The 25,744-nt window shown below is 35.6% G+C and overlaps 1 protein-coding gene across 12 annotated transcripts in view; it reads right to left on the bottom strand.

The window, feature by feature from the left end:
• Nucleotides 1-417: 417 nt before the first annotated feature.
• Nucleotides 418-25,744, bottom strand: part of SOX6 (SRY-box transcription factor 6) — a 370,949-nt gene continuing 345,622 nt past the window's right edge. For 10 of the 12 annotated variants that reach the window (XM_051620577.1, XM_051620574.1, XM_051620578.1 and 7 more), the window contains 3 exons: nucleotides 17,859-18,092; nucleotides 15,180-15,396; nucleotides 418-7,416 (listed from right to left, as the gene is read on the bottom strand). In XM_051620577.1, the coding sequence (XP_051476537.1) occupies nucleotides 7,113-7,416; nucleotides 15,180-15,396; nucleotides 17,859-18,092 (755 nt within the window). In that variant the 3' untranslated portion in view covers nucleotides 418-7,112. The remainder of the gene's footprint in view (nucleotides 7,417-15,179; nucleotides 15,397-17,858; nucleotides 18,093-25,744) is intronic. The other 2 variants (XM_051620584.1, XM_051620582.1) reach the window with 1 other exon arrangement.

Raw genomic sequence — 25,744 nt, forward strand, 5'->3', positions numbered from 1 at the left:
TAGTTACTTTAATGTTATATGCAGCAGAAAAGGAGAAGGCAAAGAAAGAAGAAACATGAGGACCATTTTGTCTCATTTGTACTCAATAAAAATCCTTCTGAGATTATGTTGCTACCAACAAGCACTTCCTGCTTACAAAATTGATGGTACTCAATGAATATTAACAAATTAGGTTGGTTATCATGCATGTCTTTTACTGCATATGGTGTTCATGGATTTCAGAAGCTGATAAATGCCTCTTTAGAAGGGAAAGGCATGGGGAAAACTAAGAGCTGGAAGATTCAGGCACTACATTTAAAGGAGGCCAGCTGAACAGGCCTAGTTGCATTTTCCTGTCCATCAATTCCTCATGGTCAATCTTTGATGCTAACTTCAGAGGACTGATAAAGGATGCAGAGAAGAAGTCACACACACATCTCATAAAACAAAATTTATCTTTAATTTGTAAGTGTCAACAGCAGTACAAAAGATGGAGTGATGGTGAATAGATTAAGGGTAGAGAGGACAGTCTTGAGGTAAATGAGCATAAATAGGCAGTCTTATAGACACTCCCCTGAGGGGTCTAAACCCCTATCATGGCATATACTGTATCACCCAAGGATGACATGTTTAACATATCAGGAAAGCACCTTGTGCAAAAAAAAAAAAAACAAAAAAAAACCAAAACAAAACCAAACCAAAAAAACCCTAAAAAAAATTCCCCCCCACCCAAAACATGTAGGTAAGGTGCCAATGTACACCAGAACATACTGTATATGGACAGCATCTTTCAATTTTGTCTTTTCCATTAATAACTGAGGCAGAGGAGGAGAAGACTCTTAAAAGTACCACTGAAAGGTTATTTAATATTTAATTTACCTCACGTCAATACTGCACATCAAAATCCAAGAAGTCTGTTTATGCAATGAAGCAGAGCTAAGAATAATTATTCTCTTTTTTAAATTGAGAACAGATTTTTTTTTTTAAATCAGTCTCCTTAGCAAACTTTTTTCTTTCTTTTTTTTTTTTACTGTATCAAGAGGAGAGTGTGAGATGTGATGGCAACCTTTAAGTTCATTTAAAAACTTTACACTGGACTGTACAAGATTTTTTTTGATAAACTATTTACATTTTCAGACTTTAAAACATATTCAAAGCAGCAATAGACACTAGTTTTTCCTCTAAACGCCCAAATAATTACCGGCCCTGGGCCCAGGTAGGTACCTGCATCGTATATAGAATTTCTACAAAGAAAACCTGCCCATTAAGTTAGCCAGTGGGTGTCCAACGAGCAGCCCTCGCCGTTAAAAGCTGCACCCACAGTGTTGCTATAGGAATCAAAGCATAGTACCTTGACAAGAGAGTCTCAGTTGTCCCAACAGCTCTACACAAACTTTACAATTTGAAACAGCAGCTAGCATGTCAGTCCAGCATGTCAGTGAATTGTGCTGATTAAATTAACATAGAGTACAATCTCACAATATACATCACAAACAAATTACAATGTCAGGAAATAAGAGTTACAGTAAGATAAGTTATGTAGTAACAGCTTATAAGCTTGTCTTAATGTAATAAAAAAATTTTTACATGGGAAATACAATAATGAATGAACAGAAAAGCTAAGCATTCTAGTTTGCTACAAGCTGAAGAAGGGTACAAGAAAAAAAAAACACGTTGCTTTCTAGAAAGCAAAACACAAATGACAAAGGAAGACAAACGGAGAATGCACACTAGCAGGTCTGCAATGTGCAGCATACAAACAGTTAAATATTTGCACATTCCCCATACTCCAAGAGCACCAAGGACCTCACTTGTGGTTTTTAGAAAGCGGAAATTACAAAGCAAGCCATGTCACTAAGTTGCTTTATAGCTTTCATATTGCCATAAATACCAATTTGATAAGTTTTCCTTTAGCCCAGTTCACCCCACCCCACCCCCCCTTTCTACCCAGCGTGTGAAATCTTAGAATACTTCTTTGTTGCAATTTCCAGCAAATGTGGTGGTTAAAAAAGGGTGATGGATTAAAATGAAATATATTTGCATATACATTTTTTCTCCTTCTGTAGCGGACATTACAGTATATCAAAAATGTAGACTGATCTGAGAAAAATCACAGATATTAATGGGTTACAATTTAAAAAAGGGTTGGGAGAAGTGTTTTTTTAAAAGGAAAAAGAGTGTTTTGTAAAAGATCGAATGTGGTCATATAGTATTATTCTTTTAAAAGAACATGCTTAAGTGCCATCTTGAATCTTAAAAAAGCATGCAAAACACCAAGGCTCGAAGCCCACTCATTTACTTTTCTTAAAAACATGAAGAACTCTTATCATACATTCTACTGGCTGCATCTCCACTGCAGTTGTTTGCATTGTGGCCCTGGCTCAGCAAATTCTGCCCCGCTTAACACCAACGCTTTACTGGTCCTCATGACCGCTATGGAAGTGCTAACGTGCTTAATATTAAGCAGGTAGATAAGTGTTTTGCTGGGGGAGGATGAAGGTGTTCACCTTGTAGTTTGTTTTGCTAGGGAATGATTTTTGAAATGCCATGTCTTCAATATGACCAAAAAATAAAACCAGAAAGCAACCCAGAGAGAGGACTATGTTTTAGATTGCACTGGGAGGTTGTTGTGTTTGTACTCAAAGCACGAACTGCCCACAGCTGACTGCTGTACACCTGGCACAGGGGATGTATTTATTGTGACTAATGCTGTTCTTTGTTTTGCATTCTCATCCTGGAGCAATCCCATCTTTTGCCCTTCCCCTGCCTCATGCTGCACCTGAGTACACTGACTTAGGACCACGTTGCATGTATTCTCAGCAGGAGGTTTTGCAAGCTTAATGGTGATGCCCAAACATACAGGCAGACCAGAACTGGGCCACTTCATCAGAGTCATTTCTCCATGTAAACCCGAACCCTGGAAAACAGTTCTGTTTCCATTAAGTCTTTTATTTTCCTTTTTTTTTTTTAAAGATGAAGTGAACTTTTCTAGCTGGTATCACACTGTTTTGGGAGTGTTATGCTCTTGAAAATAAGTACTTTATAATCTTCCAAAAAGAAAATATATTGTATCTGTTAATTAAATACACTGTCTGTTTGCAGAGAAAATAGTATTACTATAGCTGTGCATTACCTGAATTGAGTTGTTATTTTTTTTCAGTCAGAGTTAATAAGGGAAGCTCAAAGACAATGCTAAACAAGGGATTCCACAAGTCCTCCTTGTGTATTGTGGGGACAATTTCCCCTGGTATTGTAGCCTAATATGACAATAACATGATTTAGTGAATGTAGAAAAGAAAGGTTTGATTTTCTTAAGTCGTGAATGCATTGCAAGGGCCATCTTAGTAATGATAATCTTTCCAGGGATGTACTTTTGACTTCCAAATGCCATTCTTGTAAAGAAGTAAAATATCGCATCATTTTTACTTGGACTCAGAAGACTGTGTTTCCTATAAAATGGATCAGAAATTTGGTATGTTTAAGGTACCAAAGTATTCTGTCTTTGTGGAATATGCTATTAAAAATCAGTGAGAGCACAAGTGAGGCATCTTGCTGTCCCAGCTACAGGTCCACAATACTGCGCTCACACTGCGGGTGTAAATTCAGCATCTACATGAGGTACAGTGACTTGTCAGCATTTAATATGGACCAACATACACTGATATAGAACAAAAGTAAATACATAACTTATACTTCACTAAGTATCCATGAACAAAAAATAAAATTCTATTTCCTATGTTATATTTACACAATTTAAAAAAATTCTAAAATGAGATGGTAAATTCATCAAAAACTTTGTTTTGAGCTCCGATTAATAAAGTAAAAATGTTGGGTTTTATCCTTATGATTGTCCTTCCTTGATTTCTACTGACATTTTAGAGCCAATGTCGGCTAATAAATAGAATAAAATGCTCATATGCACAATTCAGATTCAAATAAGTTCCTCCCACTCCCCCAGCCAATAAATGCAATTTTTTTACCGGCTGGTGATTCCTGAATAGCCAGTCATTTTCAAGAATGTGGCTTTAACATACAGAGCATCAGCATTGAGGCAGGGCTGGAGCTAAAACAAAGTGTTCATACATACATGTATTTTGCATAAATAAATGAAATAACAAGACATAAAAATGACTCAAATCCGGCAACTGTGAGGCAGGCCCACACGAGTCGAAACAGATGACTTTTGTTCATGTAGTTGTCGTACAACAGTTTCACATTAGTCAGAAGTGATAAAAAATACCATTTATATCCAGTGCTTATAACACTTACGAAACAACATCTGTGAGTGTGTGTTTTTGTACTACAAGCAAAATCAAGTTTCAGTCCTAAAGAACAGTCCTTTGTTCTCCACAAGCCTGCAGAATATTATTTTGGCATGGTCATAAAATTAAAAAAAATTAACAAACTAATCTAAATGTTTGCCTTTGTGCAAAAAAAAAATTAAAAAATTCATAAAATACAATGCTAGCAATACAGCATTCTAGCTATGCAACAAAACCAGAAAAAAAGAGAGCAAGAGAGAAAGTGACATGGGGGGAGGGAGACATACTTCTAACTGGAGAATTATGTAAGACATTAATAAATAGTATTTTTTTTAGGAAATAATGGTATTCTCCCCCCAGTCTGAGCTGAATGTATTAAAAACAGTTCCAATTCCAAAGCAATTATAAGAACAAAACCCACTTTCAATCAGTACCTTAGCCAGCTTAAAGAGGGCACTCACCAGCTAATGACACAGCATATGCCTTTAAAGTCTTGACTAGACCAGTTTATTGCTTATTAGACATGGACTAACACATTTAAATAAATATTAAAAATATAGCATTTTGATCCAAATTATATAATGGTCAGAGAAATTTTACCACTGTGCTTCTATGCCATTATCTTCATAAATTGTCCTGTAAGTGGAATAATTTATTTGTCTTGGGGGCTGTTTTTGCACATTTAAATGTGATTCCTACAGTGGCAACAATGGCTACCTCTGCTCAAATAGGTATTAGTGGGGCTATCAGGAAAATTACTGTTCCTGGCACAGCATCTTGTCATTAAACCTCACATGAATTTCTCTAAGATAGGATGATAGCATGAGGATAGCCAGCATTAAGACTATATACTTCTTTTGTTGCCTGGGTCCTAAGCAAAGTCCATTCAGCTCTGTGGGAAGATTTCCACAGACTTCAAGAGGAGCTGCTCTAGGCTCACTCCTACCTCTCAGCCTGAGTCTATCAGCAATGTGCTGAACATATCCAACTCAAAACAAAAGCTGAGGACATTGAGGAACTTCAGGACATGTATTCATCAGGCCTGTTGGATCTGCATATAGATGCAGTGATGTATTCGTGAACAGGAGTGGAGTCGGAGGGGAAAAAATAAAGGCAATTCCTTCTTTGTCTCTTAAATTTAATAAATTGGCAATCTCCTAATATCTCTCTGTTGTATATTTCCCAGAATTTTCTCCAACAATTGCATTGTTTCTAGTAGTAACACAAATAAAGAATTTAGTTTCTAAAGATCCTAAAGCACTTGACAAGTATTCATCAGGATTTGGCTCACATTCCCACACACCTAATATTCAATAAATATGTTTGATGCACCATTTTCCCAGCTTTGCAAGTCAGATATTTGTGTGGCCTTCCCTCCCCCAATAAGAGTCTCACATATAAATCACTGCATAAATACTTCAAGTAGCAAACAGTTCCTTCGGGTGACAACAGGAACATAATGTACAGAGCCATGTTTCACTGCAGAATTCTACAGGCCCTAAAAATTCATCATGGTGGACTCTACATGCAGGTTGGATTTTAAATCTGCCTTTGCTGTCTAAGTATAGAGGTTTATAACTATAACCACACTTTTTTAGGAATATTTGTCCTGTATGTACATATAAAAGTACTCACTTTATTTTGCATTACATATAGCAGAGTATTTCCAAGTGCTCTTCGAACATACAGTGTTACAGGAACAACAGAATTTCTCATTCATAAAAGTCATGTTCATTTTAGTAGCAGGTGCACTTCTATTTTCATATACTTGTGTAATTCAGGGGAGGAGAAAGAAGGGGCTCTTTAGAATATCAATAAGGAATTGTAAGTGTAACGCCACCAACAGTACTTTTAAAAATAAATATTAAGTATTTGGACCCTTGACATTCTGGAATGAATAAATTAAGAGAAAATGTGTTAAGACTGAATGCAAGGGTTGAAAGCAAAGGGGTAGAGAATGTAATCAGAGGTGGCCTCACACTGCTAAGACAGGCCCGTCCATAGCTGGTGATCGCTCCTTTGTGCTTACTTAAAATTTCACACTAATGGCACATCAAGAGGCAAAAGCAATTGGGCACATGCACTATGGCAACCATGTTCACTACTTAAGAATATCCTGTCTCCAGATTCCTGAGTACTTTACCATATTCTGGAAAAAATTAGGTTTTCTATGTAATTTTTTAAGATGCCAAAGGATTGTCTAAGACTTTACAGTGTCTCCTTTAAGACTTTTTTTTTTTAATGTTAAGATTCAAAGTTATGAAAAGTTTGGCACATCAGAAGTTCAGCTATACAAATGAAAAAAAAAAATGGAATTCTGAGACTATTTTTTAAAGACGAGCTATGATGCACAGATGTGCACACTTGTGGACTTGTTCTGTTTCACCATATGAAATCTGCAGGTTTTGTTTTCTAAAATAATCCAGAATAAAACACATTCACAACCTGTAGGCTGGCACAGCATACCTGAGTGAGAATGTAAAACCCCCATCTAAAACAGTAACTTAAACCTTTATCAGCATCCAAAAGGAAAAAGACAAAAGGTAAGACTTGTAAGACAGCTATTGATTCGTATAAGTTTTCAAGTCCTGATGTCTGATATTTAATATGTCTTCATCTAAATTAAAAAAAACCCAACAAAAAAAACCAACAACAAACAAACAAAAAAAACAACAACCAAACCAACAAAAAACCCAAGTTCATGAAAAATTAGGGAAACAATCTGTCTCACACATTAAGAAACATTTAAGACCATTCTGCTGATGTAACTGTAAGAGCCACACATGCATGCAGGCTCTTTAAGAACTTTTGTTCAAAAAAACCCCCCAAAAATCCAAATGAGTCTGAGTACTTGAATTCTGTGAACACTCCTCAGTTGGCACTGACTGCCTCATGGGCTTCGTTTTCACTACTATAGTCTGATTTGGGATCATCCTCATAGTCCTCATACATTTCTATTTCATCCTCTCCATTTATCATTTCATTTCCAGCAAGGCTTCCGCTGTCCGTCTTCATACCATAAGTGCTCTGAATGACGGGGATGCTGGGCTCAGGGCTGGCAGAGGTGCTTGAGCAATCTGATGTCATCTGAGGTGATGGTGTGGTAGTCGCCATGGTTATAGCACCAGGATAGACAACCCCCGTTCCTGTGGTGATTGGAATTTGAGGCTGTTGTCTGGAAGGAAAAACAAGAGGGGAAAGTGATTTCCTGTGTTCAAAGGAAGGAAGATCTTCTGCAATTACAAATGAAAGAAAAATAAGGGGTTTCCTAGAAGACTGCATATAGTCTTCTGGAGTTCACAGTCCGGTCCCGTATGGCATTGGTTCATCTTACTGAGGACAACTGGAGAGTAAACTGTTTAGTAGTTACCAGAAACGGATTCTTTTATATATCTTACGTGTTTCTTTAAAACATACTGCAAACTAGCACTTGGACAGCGATCATCAAAAGGCTTCAGGCACCTGTGTGATGCATAACTGCTACTGTAGACATCCTGCATACAACACCTAAATCCTCCAAACACCTGACAAGAACTTTGGCAGGCAGCTGACTAAGTAACACTGTCTAACTCTAACTCATACAAAATACCTAATTTCCTATTTAGGTGGTAGGTAGATTCCCACGTCACTCAGAAATACTTCTGATATTTTATTGCTGGGTTTTGATTTGATTTAAATCCATTATCAGAATGGCATTTGTCCTTCAGGATTTAATGTGTAAGATAGAGTTTTTGAAGCAAAGTAATTTTTAAAAAAGAAGTAGTGTTCTTTTTTCCTCTTGTAACAGACAGTCTACAGAAATTAAGATTTCCTTCTGTGGACCCAATGTCAGATCTGATTTACTTTGACAATGTGAATACATGGGACGATTCAATTAAGGGTGCACTACCTCTACTTTTGATACATTTTACCTCCTGATGTCTAACTTGGCACTATGTAAAGTTGTCTTTTTCACATGTGTGTGATTTTAAGCATAATGGAGCAATGCCACACTTCAACTAAAACAGCCTTATATCACTGCCAGTCAAGCAATTCAACACAAGCTTTGCTGTAAGCATGTACATCATTGTAATAAGTGATGCAATATCTCTTCTTATTGTGATATATGCATATGCAAATGCTTTGCTGAATAAAGGTCATTTTGCTGAACCCATTTCATGGTCAAGCCCTTACTGGCTACAAATTAATTAAATCTACTTACATTTGGGTTAATTAACTAATAACATACTTTCTATATTAAAATACTCGTGCAAACATTCTCATATTATTTCTGGATCATTACCTTTAGTAAAGTTAAGAGAAAAGGAAGGGTTTAACTTGTCTGAAGGAAAAGAAACTCCATCATACTTTACATGTAACACTGAATAAATATACACCTAACCTATGTGTCCTGGAAGACACTGGTTTAGTACTGACTAGTTATTGAACATACATGCCTATTTGCATAATGTATTTAAAGTATCATCTATTTAAATATATTTTCAACCTTCTTTAAAGCAATATTGATCAAGGAATTATTATATAATTTTAGCAGGAAAAACAGTGTCTAATTTGTTTGAATAGGATATGAATCTGTAATTTTTTGACCACTGTGACAGTCTATGCTAAAATTGAAAAGGATATTTCATAAACCACTCTTTCACAAATCCTTAATCATTGGCTAAAGTAATACTCAAAATAAGTCTATATGAGTCTAATATAATGAGTCTATACTGATCATTGATCAAACTCTAATTTTGGCAAACACCACACTGCAGAGTTACTGGAAAACAAGTCTTTCAAGGTGGGGAACCAATGCAGACAGTCAAATTGTGAACACTGTGTAAGATAGTATTAAATTAGCATGTAGTACTGTCATTGCTAGTACTGCTAGCCTGATTCTTAAAGCCTCTGCACAGCTTGAGAAACTCAAACATCTGTTGTGTAAGTTTGGTACACCTGGTTAACAGTGAGCATATACATTGCAGTAATTCATTTGACACAGTCATTATACTCCTGTTTGCAAATGATGATTTGCAGATGATTTACAAACAGCTATGGACTTTTCACTAAATTTTCACTTTTTAAATGGTCTGATAAATGTTCTGTGAAAACAATTTTCAGCCAATGTATTTGCTAGCAAGTGATTTTCTGCTAACATCTTTCAATACTTTATCCATAAAACTGAATGCCTACCTCACGTGGGAACATTCCTGTTTTAGGATCGTATGCTGTCAGGAGTATAAACTATTACTGTTAAAAACCTACATGTATCTCCTTCACAACTTTTAGATACAGAAAATGTTCACATTAAGGACAAAGCAAAGGAAAAACCAAACCACAAATGGTCACATCTATCAACTAATTTTTTTCTAATCTTTCTTAGAATAAATAAATTCACAAAACAAAGCACCCCCAAGTGTTCATCAAAGAACACCACAACGTTAATTCCAAAAGATGCTTTGAGAAAAGTTGTTTTTACAACTCTCCTGATAAGAGTTGTAGAATGTACTCGAAGAATGATTGAATTGAAGCTGCTCTTGTGTTACAGATGACACTAACGATCAGAACCCTAAAATCCATCTGTACCCACCCCTTCCCCCCCAAAAAATAACAAAAAAACCAACTTTGCGTTTTTTCAGAAGGACACTTCCTTTTTATAAGCAGCAAGAAGGAAACAATCTGTTTAGGACAGGGCTGTGAGGTATCTTGATAAAATTGCAGTTGTCAGTGTTAAGTCCAAAAGGACAGACTAAATTAAAAAATTCAGATATACTTTCAAATGTTTATCAAGTCAGCAAAACTCTTCTGAGTATCCAGCTTTCAATGGGACAGGATATGTTTGTCTAAGTACCAATCATTTAAAAGTGTAAAGGGAGAAGATAATCCAAGCATAATGAAGCAGAATTTACAGAGATACCTTTTACTTGAGAATGCACCAAATGCATGGCAAACGATAGAATGAATCTAACTGGTGAAGATCTTGATCAGTGTAGCAGGAAATTTAAAGGCTTACTGAAATTTTCAATTATAAATGCAGTTCTTTCTTACACATTAAACAAAAATCAGGTGTGGTATGTGTGCCTGCTGCTGGGTGGGTAATAACTATGAGCTTTAAATTACCTGTATTTCACCATGGAACTGTAAACATCTGGTAACTGTACTACCTAAATGGGAGATGTCTCAAATTGCTACCTATTTGCTTGCAAAAATTTGCAAGCACTTAAATATGGGCACTCACATACCCTCAGTAACTGGACACGTATCTCTCACTTGAGCCCTGTTATTATTAGAGCTGATTAGGTTGTCACTGTAAATTCTGCTCAAGTTGCTGAATTACATCCCAGAAAGCCTTATTTTAAGATATCACAAACTATATGAATGGAATATGTTCCTGAAGATGAGTGCTTATTGTTTTCTAAGTTATTAAATTTTATAGGATGAGGTGGGGGGAAGAAATCAGAGCATGTATTTAAGTTCTAACCACTCCCTTTGAAAGAAAGAGTTGGAGTTTCTAACCTATGACTCACCATTATGTTTTCTTTGTAGCTATATTAGGCATTCATGTTGATGGTATTTTTAATAACATTAAATTCCATGTGTTTTATTCTTGTATCTAGCTAGTTTTGCCTGCCACAGGACCTTGGAGTTAGGAGACAGCTGAATTGTGACATGTAGCTTGCAGAGTTTCACATGGTTAAAGCAAGGATGTTTTCTGCCTGGTTGAGATTTACAGAACTCAACATTAATCTGCCTATCTCTTCAGATCTGTGAGGAACAGTGATGTATGGCTAGGGATCCTGGCCACTCCTGTCTCCACCACCTCCTCTCTGCCAAATAAATCCTTATGTGGCCAATTACAACAGGTCACTTGCCTCTCTGCTCTGCCAGCATTGCTAACACATCTGTCCAGTTTGAGGCCAAAGATTTGGCTCAAAATAGTTAGGTAAATATAAAAAGCAAGGAAACATGAAATTTCTTAGACCACTTGACCTGCTCACAGGTTTGTAGCATTAATATTCTTAGGATATGCCTGGAGAATGTTCCACTTTTTACTTTTGCAAACCTAGCTGAACACTTAAATCGGCAAATTACGATTGTTTTCTGATCTCTTCCCAGCTATTTTCTGACAGGTCTTTAAATGACTGAAGCAAAATCTATTGCATTAAGGAAAATGCTTATATGCTCCACACCCCTGGAACTTACATTCTCATATGGAATGAAATAACAGTAAGTCTCACAAAAGCACCCATTGTGTACTTTAGGCTCAAGCTACAGAAGTATAGTATTACAGCCTTATTCAAAACTGTAGTCTAGCAACATTCAGACTATGTGTGTACAGTAGTTATAAACACTATAAAGGCTTAATTCCAAACATCTTACACTGGTAAAACACACAAATCAGTTACTGCTTACATCATTTTGCAGAGAAATGTGTATATCATATACTTGTGTTTAGAGTGTATTAGAATGTAAAAATGACTGAGAATTGAATTATTTCTGTAGGACAAGGCAACAAAAGACAGACTCTGAAGTTAAAATGTCTGAATTTATGGTTTATATGGGACCTACTTGTTAGTTCACAATTTTTTATGCATTACAAAAAAATACTATTGAAGATAAACTGGAAGGCAATTGAAGTCTGTTCAGGGATTAACTTACATTGAAGTTGTCGTCCACAACTTCCCATTAATAATTTTATTATTAAAAATAACTCCATTATCTAAAAGACATAGCTGGCTTCAGATTCAGCTTCCACTAGATATACTCTATTTTTTTATATATATAGTCTGAGTTATACATGAAATATTTCTGTATATTATCTGCCTCATCTGGAACAAAATGCAACACAAGGCTTATGAGCATTTGAAGTTCCACTCTCTTCTTTAAAACACTTGCCGGCTCCTATATTTTTGTGCTGGTCTGTGACATATATAACATTTATCTTTAAACATTAATTTCCTGCCCAATTTATTCCAATAAATCTTCCTTCTCATTCCATTCTTTGGAAGCTTTTCTTCAAATATTAAAACACAACCTGGCCATTTATTAGCTTATTTCTCTGTTTTATTGTAAAACCTGGCTAGTTTGTGCATTGAGATCCTCTAAACAACTTTTGTGCATCTTACCGGTGTTTATCAAAGAATGCAGCTCACTGAAGTAAGCAGTGTGAGCTTTTTGTATCTTAAAAATTCAAGCACTGTAAAACTCCTTCCATGTTTGTGGTGGGGAGTGTTTTAGTTGTACACACAGCAGGATTATTCTATGCCAGCCAATGGCTCACCCAAGGGGTCTGACAGGAACTAGCCCTTACGGGATTGCTTCAGACATAAATGTACATTTTGGTATAAGATAATGCAAAAACCAGATATGAAATAATATAATTTTTCTTGCTATTTATAGTTTCCTCTAGCCACATACTTTGAAGGTCTATCTTTCTCTTCACACACCTCCTAAATATCTTTTTATTCTGTGATGATAGTTTTTTGCCATTTTGGCATACCCATTACCAACTTAATTGGTATGTTCATGAAAAAAAAAAAACCACAAGGAAAACCAAACAAACAGCAGGACTTCAAGCAGTATGAAGCACTTGGCACATTGCGTTGGTGTCTATTTTGTACTTTCGTTCTCTATCTTACACTGAACTATTTACTGTAAACACAGAGTATATTCAAGCCTAAAAACCCCATTTGCCTCCTATTTCATTCTGAAAAGGAAACTGCATCTCAACTCCCACGTGTACAGTTCTGAAGGATGGTTTATGCTGTTTGTTCCATCAAAACAGTGGAACAATGATGGGTGTACAAGGTCAGTTAGGAAAACTGTTCCAGCTGATGCTTTATGTGATATTTACATTTAGCACAAGGAAGAGAAGTTTAAGAAGTTGATGGGCTCAATTACTGTTTTTCATTTAATTGTAATCTGATTTGGATGAAATATTGCTTTTTATTACTTGGCAAACTCTTCTGCTGAAATAAATTATGCCATGTTTTATGTTTCAGTTCAAAAAAGCTGTCCTGGTCTGGTTTTTTTACATTTTTTTGCTTGGTCTCTTCTAATACTTTTGTTTGTTTTGTTGTGTTTTTTTTTTTCTATAGGGAAAAAGGGAATTAGGGACAACAGTGGAACATCAGAGAAAAGCATGAAATAATGTGTAAAAATCACAGCCTGTATTTCCTTGTAATCAAAATTTATATTCATATTGAGCTGCAACATGGATCTCATTTTACCTTTATTGAATGCATCCATTCATACCCCATTTTTCATCTCTTGCTGAACTAAAAGTAATTGTTTCTAGTAACAGCCATTGCATCGTTGTATATGTGCACAAAGGTAATTTACTCGTATTTTAAAACTTCTTCAACATGGATAGAGCATGGTGAAGTGGACTTGGCTTATATATGAATTAGAACAAATCCTTTAAAAAAATAATTACATTCTCATGGTCTTCATAATCATAATGTTTGATATATAAGAAAGGTGTTAAATTTAGGTTGCACCAGCAGTATAATTTTGAATAGTTTCCATTATCTTTTTGTATTACAGTATCACACTTTAAGTAGGCACCTTTAGATGTTTTTTAAATCTATCCTCCATATTCACCTCCACATTTAGTCACCACTTCCAATATATAAAATGCTACTGCTTAGTATTGTTTTGAATTAACAAACAATTCTCAAATTGTTCAAGTTGCTCTTTTGGCGTTTCTTTTATATTTCTCCTCTAGATGTGATTTGGTCTGTTAATCTGCTTTGGAAGACATGAAATACAGTTTCATCCTCTCAATCTGAATGCAATGTGTGATGTGCTGTATAAATTCAGATTTCTATCTAGATGTCCATGTACAACTTTTATGGAAGCTTATTAGTAAACAATTTCCCTTTGATTGAAAAATAAAAAACAATGTCAAAACTATAGACTGGAAGGTTATTTCAAGATATCAAAACCACTTATATTTACTGATTGAAGAAAAAGCCCACATTGTTGCAGGCTGTGCCACAAAATAATTGACTGCAACAGGAGTTCTGCATCCCAAGCCAAAAATGAGAGCACATAATCAACGTCAAGGTCAATTATCTGGTAGTGAAGTATCCAACAAAAGGAGACTATTGTGATTGGAGAAATAAGCAGAACATTGAGAATTTGGAAAGGCTGGCACCGGAGATAGCTTTTAGACTCTGTAAACCACCAGAAACATTGTGTTAGAGCACTGAGCATCACAGATTAATTCATAAAAAAACAGGAAAGAGAAATCAGTTATGGTGCAGTTGTTTCACTGGACTTTTGTTATCTTTAGCCTGTAGATCTTTCAGAGTGCTGCTTTCTCTGCTGAAGACTGAAGGAAATAGTGTTGAAAAACACAAAATGTTTTTAAAACTGTGCCAGGATCTTTTTGAGCCATATATTCTGAGTTGCAAAACTCCCCAGTCTATCTATGTGCTACCTGAAAGAATCTTCCTAAAAGAATCATATTTTAAGATTTTTTTCCCCACAGTTCTATATATAAAAAAATGATACCATATCATTCATTCCTGTGTGTTCCTAATGTAATTGCTATTACTCTTCCTTTTCCCTCCTCTTCTAACTCCTTATACTACACTGGAATAATCTTTCTCTCTTTGTTCTTGTCTTAATTTAGGAAATGATCCTGGAGTCATTACTAACCCAGAATGGATTAGCTTACTAATAACTCACAAAACACATGATTCAAACCTTTCAGGCTAATGGGAAACAAGTTCTTTTGACTTTAAAGAACTCCACAATCAGTCTCATAATCAGCATTCAGTGGCAAGCTGATAGCCCCGTATTCCATGATATATCTTGTGTTTTTAATAAGGTTTTGCAGGTTTAAATCCTTACCTTCTAAATTATATTATTCAGTGACTTAAACAGATAAGTCTATTGTTTTCATTCAGCATGCTCTGTATTTGAGAACAGTTACACAATAGCACTCACCCTACGGTAAAAAACTGCCTCATCTCCTGTCTTCGAGACCTCATCAGTTGTTTGTATTCACCAATACGCAGTTTCTTTCCATCAACAATGCAGGTACGTTTTGGTCGAGGTTTGTATTTGTAATTAGGATACTTTTCTAGGTGGATTTTACTTAGCCGTGCCTGCTCTTCATAATAAGGTTGTTTCTCTTGATTTGACATGGACTTCCAGCGAGATCCTGTTAACACAAATTGTCAGTGAGTGCTCAAGTAATGCAGGTTGAGCTTTACACATACAAGTTTCAACATGCCTTCTTGCCATAATAAACAAATTTTAAATAAGTTAATTAAATAAAATTATTTGAATTTACATTAGCCAGCACATATATTGGGATACACAACCTGAGACACCTTAAAAGTACCTTACCTTTCAGATACTGCTGCAGACAAAATACATGTAAATCTCTATTAAAGAGGTGCACTTAAAATCAGTAGTTAATTTTCAAAAGCTCAGCCTCATGCTGCAGAACAGACTATATTCTTCTTTTACAATATGAGCATTAATCTGCAAATAATTCTACACCTTTGTAATACTATGCACGGTATCAAGGTTAAGCTTTACAACCATACTTTTACTGTTAAAAGCTTAACACCTTACACACCTAGGGATACATACTTCTTTGATCATTTTATGATTTATGGTTTATACACTCTTCCTAATAGATACTAATACCTTAAAAGGTAGCAGAAAAAAAATCAAAACCTTACAGATTCAACAAATGTCTGGGTCTCTTAAATTTACTAATCTTCTGATATAACCTTGGCATAATACTAGCACCTTATCATATTTTTAATCCTATTCTGCATATTATGTTCCAGCCAGATATAATAAATGCACAGAACTGCACTGAGAAAGTTACATTTAACAAACTTTGATTTTAAAAGAAAAACAGAAAGCACGTTGTAATTATATACACCACTTCAGGTACTGTAAACTTTCATTGAAAGCTGCACCAATAAAAAAGTTAAAATATTGACACAGTATACACAGGAAGAGGAAAAAGTATTCAAATCTCTTGTATTGTTTATAAGGAGCTATCTAAACACTTGCATAGAAAAGGGTTTTGTTTTGGGTTTTGTTTTGTTGGGTTTTTTTCCAGAGGATAAGAAATGCAGAAAATAGCTTTTTGGTGTTTTTTAGATGAATAAAACTATTACAGCTGTGGTAAACGTGGGTGGAAGCTATTCTTTTACCAAGATTTTTCATACATCAACAAATGGAAAAGTTGTATAAATATTATCCCTTGCCAGTAATACTTTGTGTCAGTTCTAATATTTCAGTCTCTGTTCTCATTGTCCTGGAAAAGTTGTACAGATATTATATGGACACAGACTTATTTGTGGCAGAGCAGATACTGACAGGTTAATTCCATGGTTAACAAACACTCAGTTGCTGGCACTTCTGAAATATTTATGCTGGAAGTTTACATTTTAATGAATACAGTTACTATGCTCGTAATAGTTTTTTCACAGAATGCACACAAATAATATAGATTCCCTACAGCTGCCAACACTGAAACAGTGCAGGTTTTATACAAAACTGAAAGGCTATTCATATAACTCACTTATATGGTAGACAAAAATATGAGAACTGCTAAGCAAGATTTTGGAAGTTTTAGGACAAAGTAACATTTATTTCTATGTATTCTTGCCTCTGATTGAATTAACAGGCAACAAACTTTGGTAAGACTGTATTTTATCTCAAAGTTTACAATTAAATAATTACAGAGGAAACTTGATTTTTACTTTTATTTATTAGGAGCTACATTTGGAATCTGTCTTTCACTTCAAAGACTCAAAAAGCAAATATAAGTTTTCACATTTCACCACTCATTCTCACGTATGTTTTTAAATCTCTGGAGGGGTCTTGAAAAGCAAATCAAAATTTCTCAAAAATGAGCCAATTTATTTGCACAGTGACAAAATATAATCCATGGTATACTCCCTGATTAATCCAATCCATACAAATTAAATATTAACTGTGGTGTCTTTTAACTGACCAATATTTTAATTGTATGATACTAGTGCTTCCTTAGCTTCTTGAACATTGCAACATTTTGAATCAAACATATTTTTCATGTGAGAAGATATGCATGTGTATGTCTTTTGAATTATGCCAGCTTTGTTTCTTTGACACTGCACTGTCTGACATAAGCCTTTGATTTTTCTTTTGTACATTATTAATTCTTTCTCAGTAATTACTCCAGCAAGTACAATTTTGCATTCAGGTGATTTCTAATGAGATCCTGCAATTAGACCTTTTATCAGGATAGACTCTTGCAAGAGATTTCACAAATGCTTTTGAATGCTACTAAGTCTTTAAAGCAGTAGGGAAGGGGCAGAAAGGGGAAAGAAAGGGAATAAAAATAAAAAAGTCTTCATTGTGAGTCTTCACTTGTGTAAGTTTCAGTGATTCCTATTTCAGTTAATATCTCCCAAATAAAATATGTCCTAAAATTAGAGAAGTTGCATATCCAAGGAGGAAGTCACTAGCCTGTGTCACCAATATAAATAACCTCATCTTTCCACAGCTCCAAAAATAACTAACCTTGTCAATTGCTGCTATTATAGCAGAGCTTTCTAAGCCTCCCCCAGTTTTGATTCAGTCACAGTCATGATTTGTTCATTGTCTTGCACTTACCTAGGATTTTGCTGATGTTGGAGTTGTGCATATCAGGGAAGGCTTGGAGAATTTTTCGACGCTCATCCTTTGCCCAAACCATGAAAGCATTCATTGGTCGTTTGATGTGTGGTTCGCTGCTGGCTCGGCCCCGCGAATCCCGGTAGACTCGAGCTTCAGCCACAGTGGCACCTCCTGTTGGCCAACAATAATACTGCTGTAGTTTAGCTGCAGAGCCATTCATTGCTTTACTTCCTGTAATGTCAGAGCAGGAAGAAACAAGATGGATGCAAAACATTATTATGTGGATTACGCAAGTGCTTTCAGTGTTGTCTTGATTTTAGCCTCATTCTCTTTTTCTCTCTCTCTTTTTGCTGCCAGATCTATGAAAGAGAGAGACAGAGAGAGGAAGCATATCCAGTGACTTTGGTGTAATTGCTCGGGCTCACCCAAGTGAAGGCATCAACACCATCAACAAAGCAGCCACACTGGTATTTCTCCAGATAAGGTATGGATATTTGAAAAAGTTTCCATTTGGGACTTTAACACAGCATACATGCTCTGAATGCTCAACAAAACTTACAAAAAGTTACACTTGAGAATCCAAACTGATGTAGACCTGTTCACACAAGTAATTTGCAGTTACTTTTCTGCTTGAGCAGTGAAACACATGCCAAACATTCCATAAAATAAATTATATACTACACCAGGTACATGCTGCGAGTTGCATGGATGTGATTCTATTTAAGAGCTGAACATTATTTAAGTCGCATCTGCTTTAGTTGAATTTTAGATGTGTCTTGGATCATTTGACCATATATATGTAATAAAACTCTCTGCCTTCAACAGGTACATGCACAGCATCCTGGAGTTTCTGGCATGAGAGGCAAGCTCTTCAGGTTTTCCATGCCTGCTGTGCCTTAATGTACCTCAGTGTCCTGTCATTACCCACCATCAATTCAAGTTGTACATGCTAACACATGTACATGCTATAAATCAAAGGCAAAAAGCCTTTACAGTGGTAGAGTGACATACTTAGTCTTAGGCCTCATCTTACAGCTTTGGACACAGATTTTTTTTAAATTAAAAAAAAAATAATTAAAAATAGCTCTTTACACTAAATAAACCACTGCAGATTTACCGATTTCAGTGACTGTCTCACAAGTTTTTAATTGTGCAATAACTAAGTTACAGATTTAGTGTGAAAACACTGTACTTTAGGCATACCATTTTAAAAAAATATACAGAGGGAATAAATTTACATTAAAAAAAACTCCTAAATCAGAGGATGCATAGCTAATACACTACACCTTTTTGCCACCAGGTCCACAGTACATTAATTTCATTTAAAACGCACTGACCATACAGGATAAATTGATTTTGCTTTATGTGGTGTTGACAGCCATGTTTATTGTGCAGTGAAATGTAGTGTAGTTTCAAGCTGACTATATCCATCAACACAGGGCAATATGCTGACTACTGGGCCAGATGAAGACATACATTACCCTGAGAGCAAAATGCTCATTCGTATACAGCAGTGTCTTCTGAGGATCACCATGGTGATTTATGATGCCTCCAATGCCATTACTTTACAACTGACACCAATTTGGCAATTTGTATACTAACATGCATGCACATAAAAGAAGACAGGTTTGTGGCAAATGTGAGATGCAAAACTACTTTAATACTATTCTAAGTTAAATACCATGCTACAGGTGTTCAGCATTTACAGGAGGCTGCAGCTGCAGTCAGCTATTTCTTGTAAAAAGGAACAGTAGTTTTGCTGAGTGACTTGCATGACCGATTTAGGTGTGTGTATGGCTAATGAGCCTGTTGTCAGAATGCTTGGAACATGCATGTCAAAGAGACCATCTTTTAGCAGAGGACATATTTATTGTGAAACTATAATAAGTTACAAACAGAAAAAGTCAACAATGAAACATTTATTGAGACAAATGGCTATATAATTAGAGAAAAATCAAATATTTAATGGTTGTGCCATATTTTAAAAATATGCCATAGAATTTGTAATTAGTATATGGGCAATCAGGAATTTGGTGACAAATTAAAAAAAAATATAATTGTTGATGCCAGAGTTGTTGGGGTTTTATTCAGCTATTCTACTCACAGCAAATGAAAGAAGACATATTTGCATCCATATGATGATTTTCCATATTTTACTTTCTCAAAGATATGAATTCATTATGGCTAAGGAGTTTGTCTTTAGCCCTTTCTAACACAATTTTGGCCTGACAAAGCAGACAAAGAGCACCTTTACCAGGAACAAATTAATAGGCCAGCTTTTTAAGTTTGATTTAATTTTGATAGGGAGGGAGGGAGGGAGGGAGTGAGGGAAGGAAGGAAACCATAAATTATCTATTTTCAGAGAAGGTTATGTTAGAAAACAATTCTTACTAAAAGTAATACATTACGACAATCCCAGGAAGGCCAAGAAACCCTGACTGTATATGCTTTAAGCAAGTCCATACTTATAGTATTGACAGAAGCTAAAAGAGATGCCTGAAATTTTTAAAGATACACATAACTGCAAAGAGGTAGTTGTTTTAGTTATTTCTAAGAATATTTTCAGAAGAGTCTAATAAATAATAATCCCAAAATAATACATAAAATAAAAATGTACTATTAAGGAAGGATGAGAAGAGAGGAGGAAGTTGGTAATTGTCTCTCTGTGACAGCTAACACTTTATCTGCTACTGTCCATACTGCAATCGCAGAAGGTTTTGATTTTCAGAATTAAGACCTTGGTCAGAATTCAAAATTGTTGCAGAAGTACCATTTGGCTGCCCTAATGGCTTAGTTGGCAAAGAAGGCTACATTTGGGCCTAAAGGCTGTTTTCAAAGTGACATTTTTAGCTTCTGAGGGTGTGGACTGCTTCACTTCCTAGTTGCTTTGCATTTGCTCAACTTGTCATGACTTTGGTGATTTAAAACTAAAACCAGATTAGAGGAGAATGATCACTTTTTGTGGATACATGGCAGGCAACTCCTCTGTGGAAGATGAATTCCAGACTAGACTCTAGGGACAATACTGAGTCAAAGAAAACCACAGAATGAATCTAAAAATGTTACAGCTTCATTAAAGTAATTTCAGACAATATTTTTTTTCCAAAAGAAACTGATTGGTCTCCAATGAGAGTGCAGGGAAAGAAGAACCCCTGATCTTTAGAAAGAGAAATTAATATGATCATGGACAGAAAGATAAACATTTTCACATTAATTAAACATTAGGAAATACAATGTAACAATTGTTACATTGATTATTCATTTAATCCTGGCTTTATCTGACCTTCTCACTTTTTACAATTACAAGAAATTTAGGACAGGCACAAACTCCTGTTAGTTCCCTGAAATCTTGGCCACATTAGGGTTAATTCTATTTTCTTTAACAAGATGTGGGTTTACCTTCCATTTTATACATCACCTATGACAACAAATCCTCAGACTGGGCTTTCATGTGTTACCAGAATGCAAACAATAAGAAATGTGATGAAAAAGAGAAAAAAAGGTTGAGAAAAAGATGAAGAAAGAGAAAAAATAAAAGAAATTATAGCAAAAAGAGAGGTATTTTAATCAATCACTCTGTTATTCTTTAATTATTCTTCACACTCTGGCCCAATGCTTTATGTTTGAAGTTATACACTTCCTTTGACTCCCACTAGATGATGAACCTTTGGCCACCTTAGGGCAAATACTGCATACCATCTTCCACAGACATATAACAACATAGGATATATAGAAATAAAGACAATCTTTCTAGATTCCTACTGTGAAAGTGACTGGTTAGTAGTAAAGCTCATATAAACAGTTATCCATTAAGCTGAGATGACATTTTTGTCTACTTTGGAAAAGACTGATGGTGACCTCCAAATTATCTGGCCCTGTCTGTGGTAATACAACTTGCACTGCTATCGGCTTGCGTTGCAAAGACCAGAACCTAATGAACATGCAAACAGGAGTCACTCTTTTACTACTAGAGATGGGTTACTCATAAACATGGAAATGCTGTAAAAACAAGGAGCATGAAAAAACAGCTTGGCAGTCCCCCTTCCTGCTCTTAACCTGTGGACAAACAAATGTGACCTTTGTGAAACATACAGCAATATTGCAAATCAAATAGAAAAATGCAAACCTGAAAAGACTAGAATGACAAAAGAAGCTTCGGAAAGTTCAGAATGCAAGAATCATTTAACTACTATTTTGCAGTACTAAGTTCATTGTTGGATTTTAGAGGTTACAAAATTTGCTACTTCAGCCTAATCTAGGTGACTTGTAGCAGTGTTAGTGTAACATTTATCCATTTAGCCCTTTGTCTCCCTCTTCTTCATCCCCATCCACATTCAGAACACTTTCTCATTCTTTATTACCAGCAAGAGAGGCAAAATAAATAGGTATGAACTATTGTCATCACTGGCATGACCTGTCATCGCTAGGCAAAACTAACACCCACATGGAAACGTGACTAGCTCTGGGACAGTGATGCCTGTAGTCACACAGTGGCACAAATGTTCTGCAGGGAAGTGTCTGTCAAATTGCTTTCATTCCAAATGCTAAACAAGTATTATTCAGCTGGGATTTGAGGTCCAAACATTTCTTCTAGGCTCCATGTCAGTGAATAAAAAGGGGGGAAAAACTGAGAAAGACGTGATTCATGAACTACTGGAATATTTAAATGAGCTCTAAAATATTTCACCTGCAAAGGTTCTGAAAGGTGCTAAGTAAATATTAAGAGATGGGAATATACACAGGTAAGCTACAACCATGCAACACTCAGTTATGATAAGGCTTCTGTTTTTCCTTTTAAGAGACTCCATTCTCTTTAAAACATCAACAAGAAGAACCAAAAGGGAATTCCCCAAGGTCAGCTCTGAGGAAACATAAACCTCTAATTCAATAACTCCGCTACTGCACTGAAAAGGCCTTATTATTGCAACATCCATATGGAGTCAATTGGACATTAATGACTAATCAATCCCTCCCCTTTCTATTCTACTTATAGTGTCACAAGCCATGTTTAGATTAGCCCATTTCCTGCTTAGGATTGCTCAAGATGTCTTTTGTTCTTTCAGGGCTGGCCTGATGGAGGCAGCTTAAACAAACATACGACCCAAGTGGTGCAGGAGTTATAAACTGCCATATGTGAATGAACAAAGGGGCCATACTAAAGCCTTTTGTGGTATTTGTTAATGTTTTTCATCTGAGTTTAAAAAGACCTAATGACTTTGTGGTGAGCTGATGCATGTGGCTCGTGGCTTTGCAAAATGAAGGAAATTCTAGCCAGTTATATATCAGCATATATTTTCCAAAGTGCCTTGTTTTCAGTTTTGGTGGCAGTGAGTTTACTTTTTTGTGCATTTGTTTTACATATGCAAGCAAAATTCGTAATCTCAATTAAAATACAGCACTGGTTTTCACAGCCTTCTTATAACCTGCATATATGTCTTTCCCCATTTCAAAGTCTAGATCTAAAATTAATACTGAAATGTCTTATCTGTGTGCAATCAAATCAAGCATTCTCAGCTGTTCAATCACCAGTGTTTAAAGCATGAATTGTTAGTTGGATTGTATTAAATACTGAAACAATATTTCTAAACAAGCTATTAGCACATCCACACTTCACAGCCAGCCATGCCCGAATTGGTATTATTTAAATTAATTAAAACTGCTAAATGTAGCTACTTTCTTCATAGTTTACACAGTTTAGATTTCTTGACTACATTTCATGGAAAAATTAACCCTCATGGAAATCTGCCATGGAACAGACTTAAACAATATAATAAACTTTTAAATTGCATGTAATATTAACTGAATTAATTAGTATTTAAGGCCTGACTTAAGCCTTCGGTGGCCGACAGTCCCACTTGTGCTGTAACATAAGAGCATGAGAAGTTATTCTGTGAAGATCCATGAAAGACCAAGATAGGAACTGGGATGAAAAAGCAGCCTCTACTATAAATATGGGGAAATATGCAAGTGTCATAAGATTTTTCAATCATGTGCCACTTGCAGACTTCAAGACCCTTCACAGATAATTAATTAAATGCTAACAACCCAATATCTGACAGATATTATTGACAGAAAAAATGTGAAACATATTTCAGTTGAAAGTTATTCAGACTAAGTAATGACACCAGAATTAAGGCATTGCCAGTCATCAGGTCTAACTACAATCAACATTCCCACGAACACTATTGTTTTTCTTTGTTATTTCTTTTCATACTCAAATGATGGAAGTAGAGGCTCACAGAAAGGAAAACCATGGACAAAACAGCACAGCCCAAGAAAAATATTACTAATAATTATTCTTGTTAGCTATCTGAAGTGATCTCTCAGTACTGCAAATTGTTTCGGTTTTTGTTTATTTGTATTTTTTTCAGAAAAAAAAAAAAAGTTGTTCTTGCAGCTAAGCAATTATTGTTACTTCATTAATCATATTCAAAGTCAAAACAACACAAAGATTAATCTATTTAACATAAAAATGTTTCCATAAGAGTAACAGCTTTGCTACCAGTGGAGCTGTTACTCATAGAATTTCAAATTTCTCCTGACATTACAGTGTCACCTAGAACATCCAGAAAACATGACCATAAATTTAAACACAGGGATTAATTCTGCAGCCTTCAGACATCCCTAACAGTTTTGAATTTTTATCCTTTTTTAAATGCTGCCTGAACAAGTGCCACAGGACATGATCCATTCTTACTTCAGGTAATGCTTTGTTTTGTTTTAAGATGGAGAAATGACAGACAGGAATTCACCACAGAGAAAATAAGGCAGCCTGACTTCATGTTTGACAGATGAATTGTTCAAGGTGCGTCTGAACGCTATTAATGAACCATGTTGCTTGCTCCTTTATAGCAAGACAATGAATTTTAAAAGCTTAAGTACAATGTGGTTTGTAAAAGGTAACTATATTTAACACTGGGAGAGAAGTTTAAAACACACCTCCCTCAAATTATGGGCTATTAATGAAATGCAGAATACTTTGCAAAAAGGTTTTAATGTGTGTTGGAATCACTGCTTAGTGGCCCATTTCCTGCAGTGAATCTGCAATTGAATTTCTTACCTTCTAGTATATGCAACATCATTCTTCACATCAATGTAACTAATTCCCTCCATCCAGTGTTTTCTCTTCTCACTTGTCATATCATATCAGTAATTAAGATAGCAAGGACCTAGGGCTAGGATACGCATTTGCCATTTCTTTTTGCTTTTCACATGGGGTGCTGATATTATAATAATTAACAATATAATCTGTAAATAATATATCACAAAGGGAGAGAACTGAAAGCAGCATGATAAGAGGAGCTGTAAGTTAACAAGTAATAATAAATGTCAGGAAAAATTCTAAAGGCTTATTTTTCAACTATGCTTAATCTGTGCATTTGGGATTTGTGAGTGAAAGACGGAAGATATTTCTGCAAACAGGGCAATAATATTTCCAAATATGTTGCCACATTTACCTTGTTTGAATAAAAAATGGGGGATTTGTCCTGAAATAGGGATTTCTGTGAAAATTTACAAATTACTCTTCTTTGAAATACTGCACGTCCTGTGAAACTACCCCTGCCAAATTGAAAACGTAATCATTTAATATTTGAAGAAGCTGAGAAGATACTCTAATGCCAACCCCACACACAATCTGGACCACTGATTCTGTAAAATTAAATCAAAGTACAAATTAAGAAAATCATGTCCCATTGCTACTAAGTTCTGAACTCAGTGATTGCTTAGGTCCCTGCTATTATCGACATGGAAGAAAAGCAGATGCTCTTAAACATTTTTCTGCAGCTGAGACACTGAGGTTCCTGAGGGAGAAATGGTGTTCAGTATAGGCTTAGAAAAATAGGCAGTTGTACAAAGAAGAATCTGAATCTGTATCAGTTCCT

The sequence above is a fragment of the Apus apus genome, chromosome 5 (genome assembly GCF_020740795.1).
Source record: "Apus apus isolate bApuApu2 chromosome 5, bApuApu2.pri.cur, whole genome shotgun sequence".
In the NCBI taxonomy this organism is placed as follows: domain Eukaryota; kingdom Metazoa; phylum Chordata; class Aves; order Apodiformes; family Apodidae; genus Apus; species Apus apus.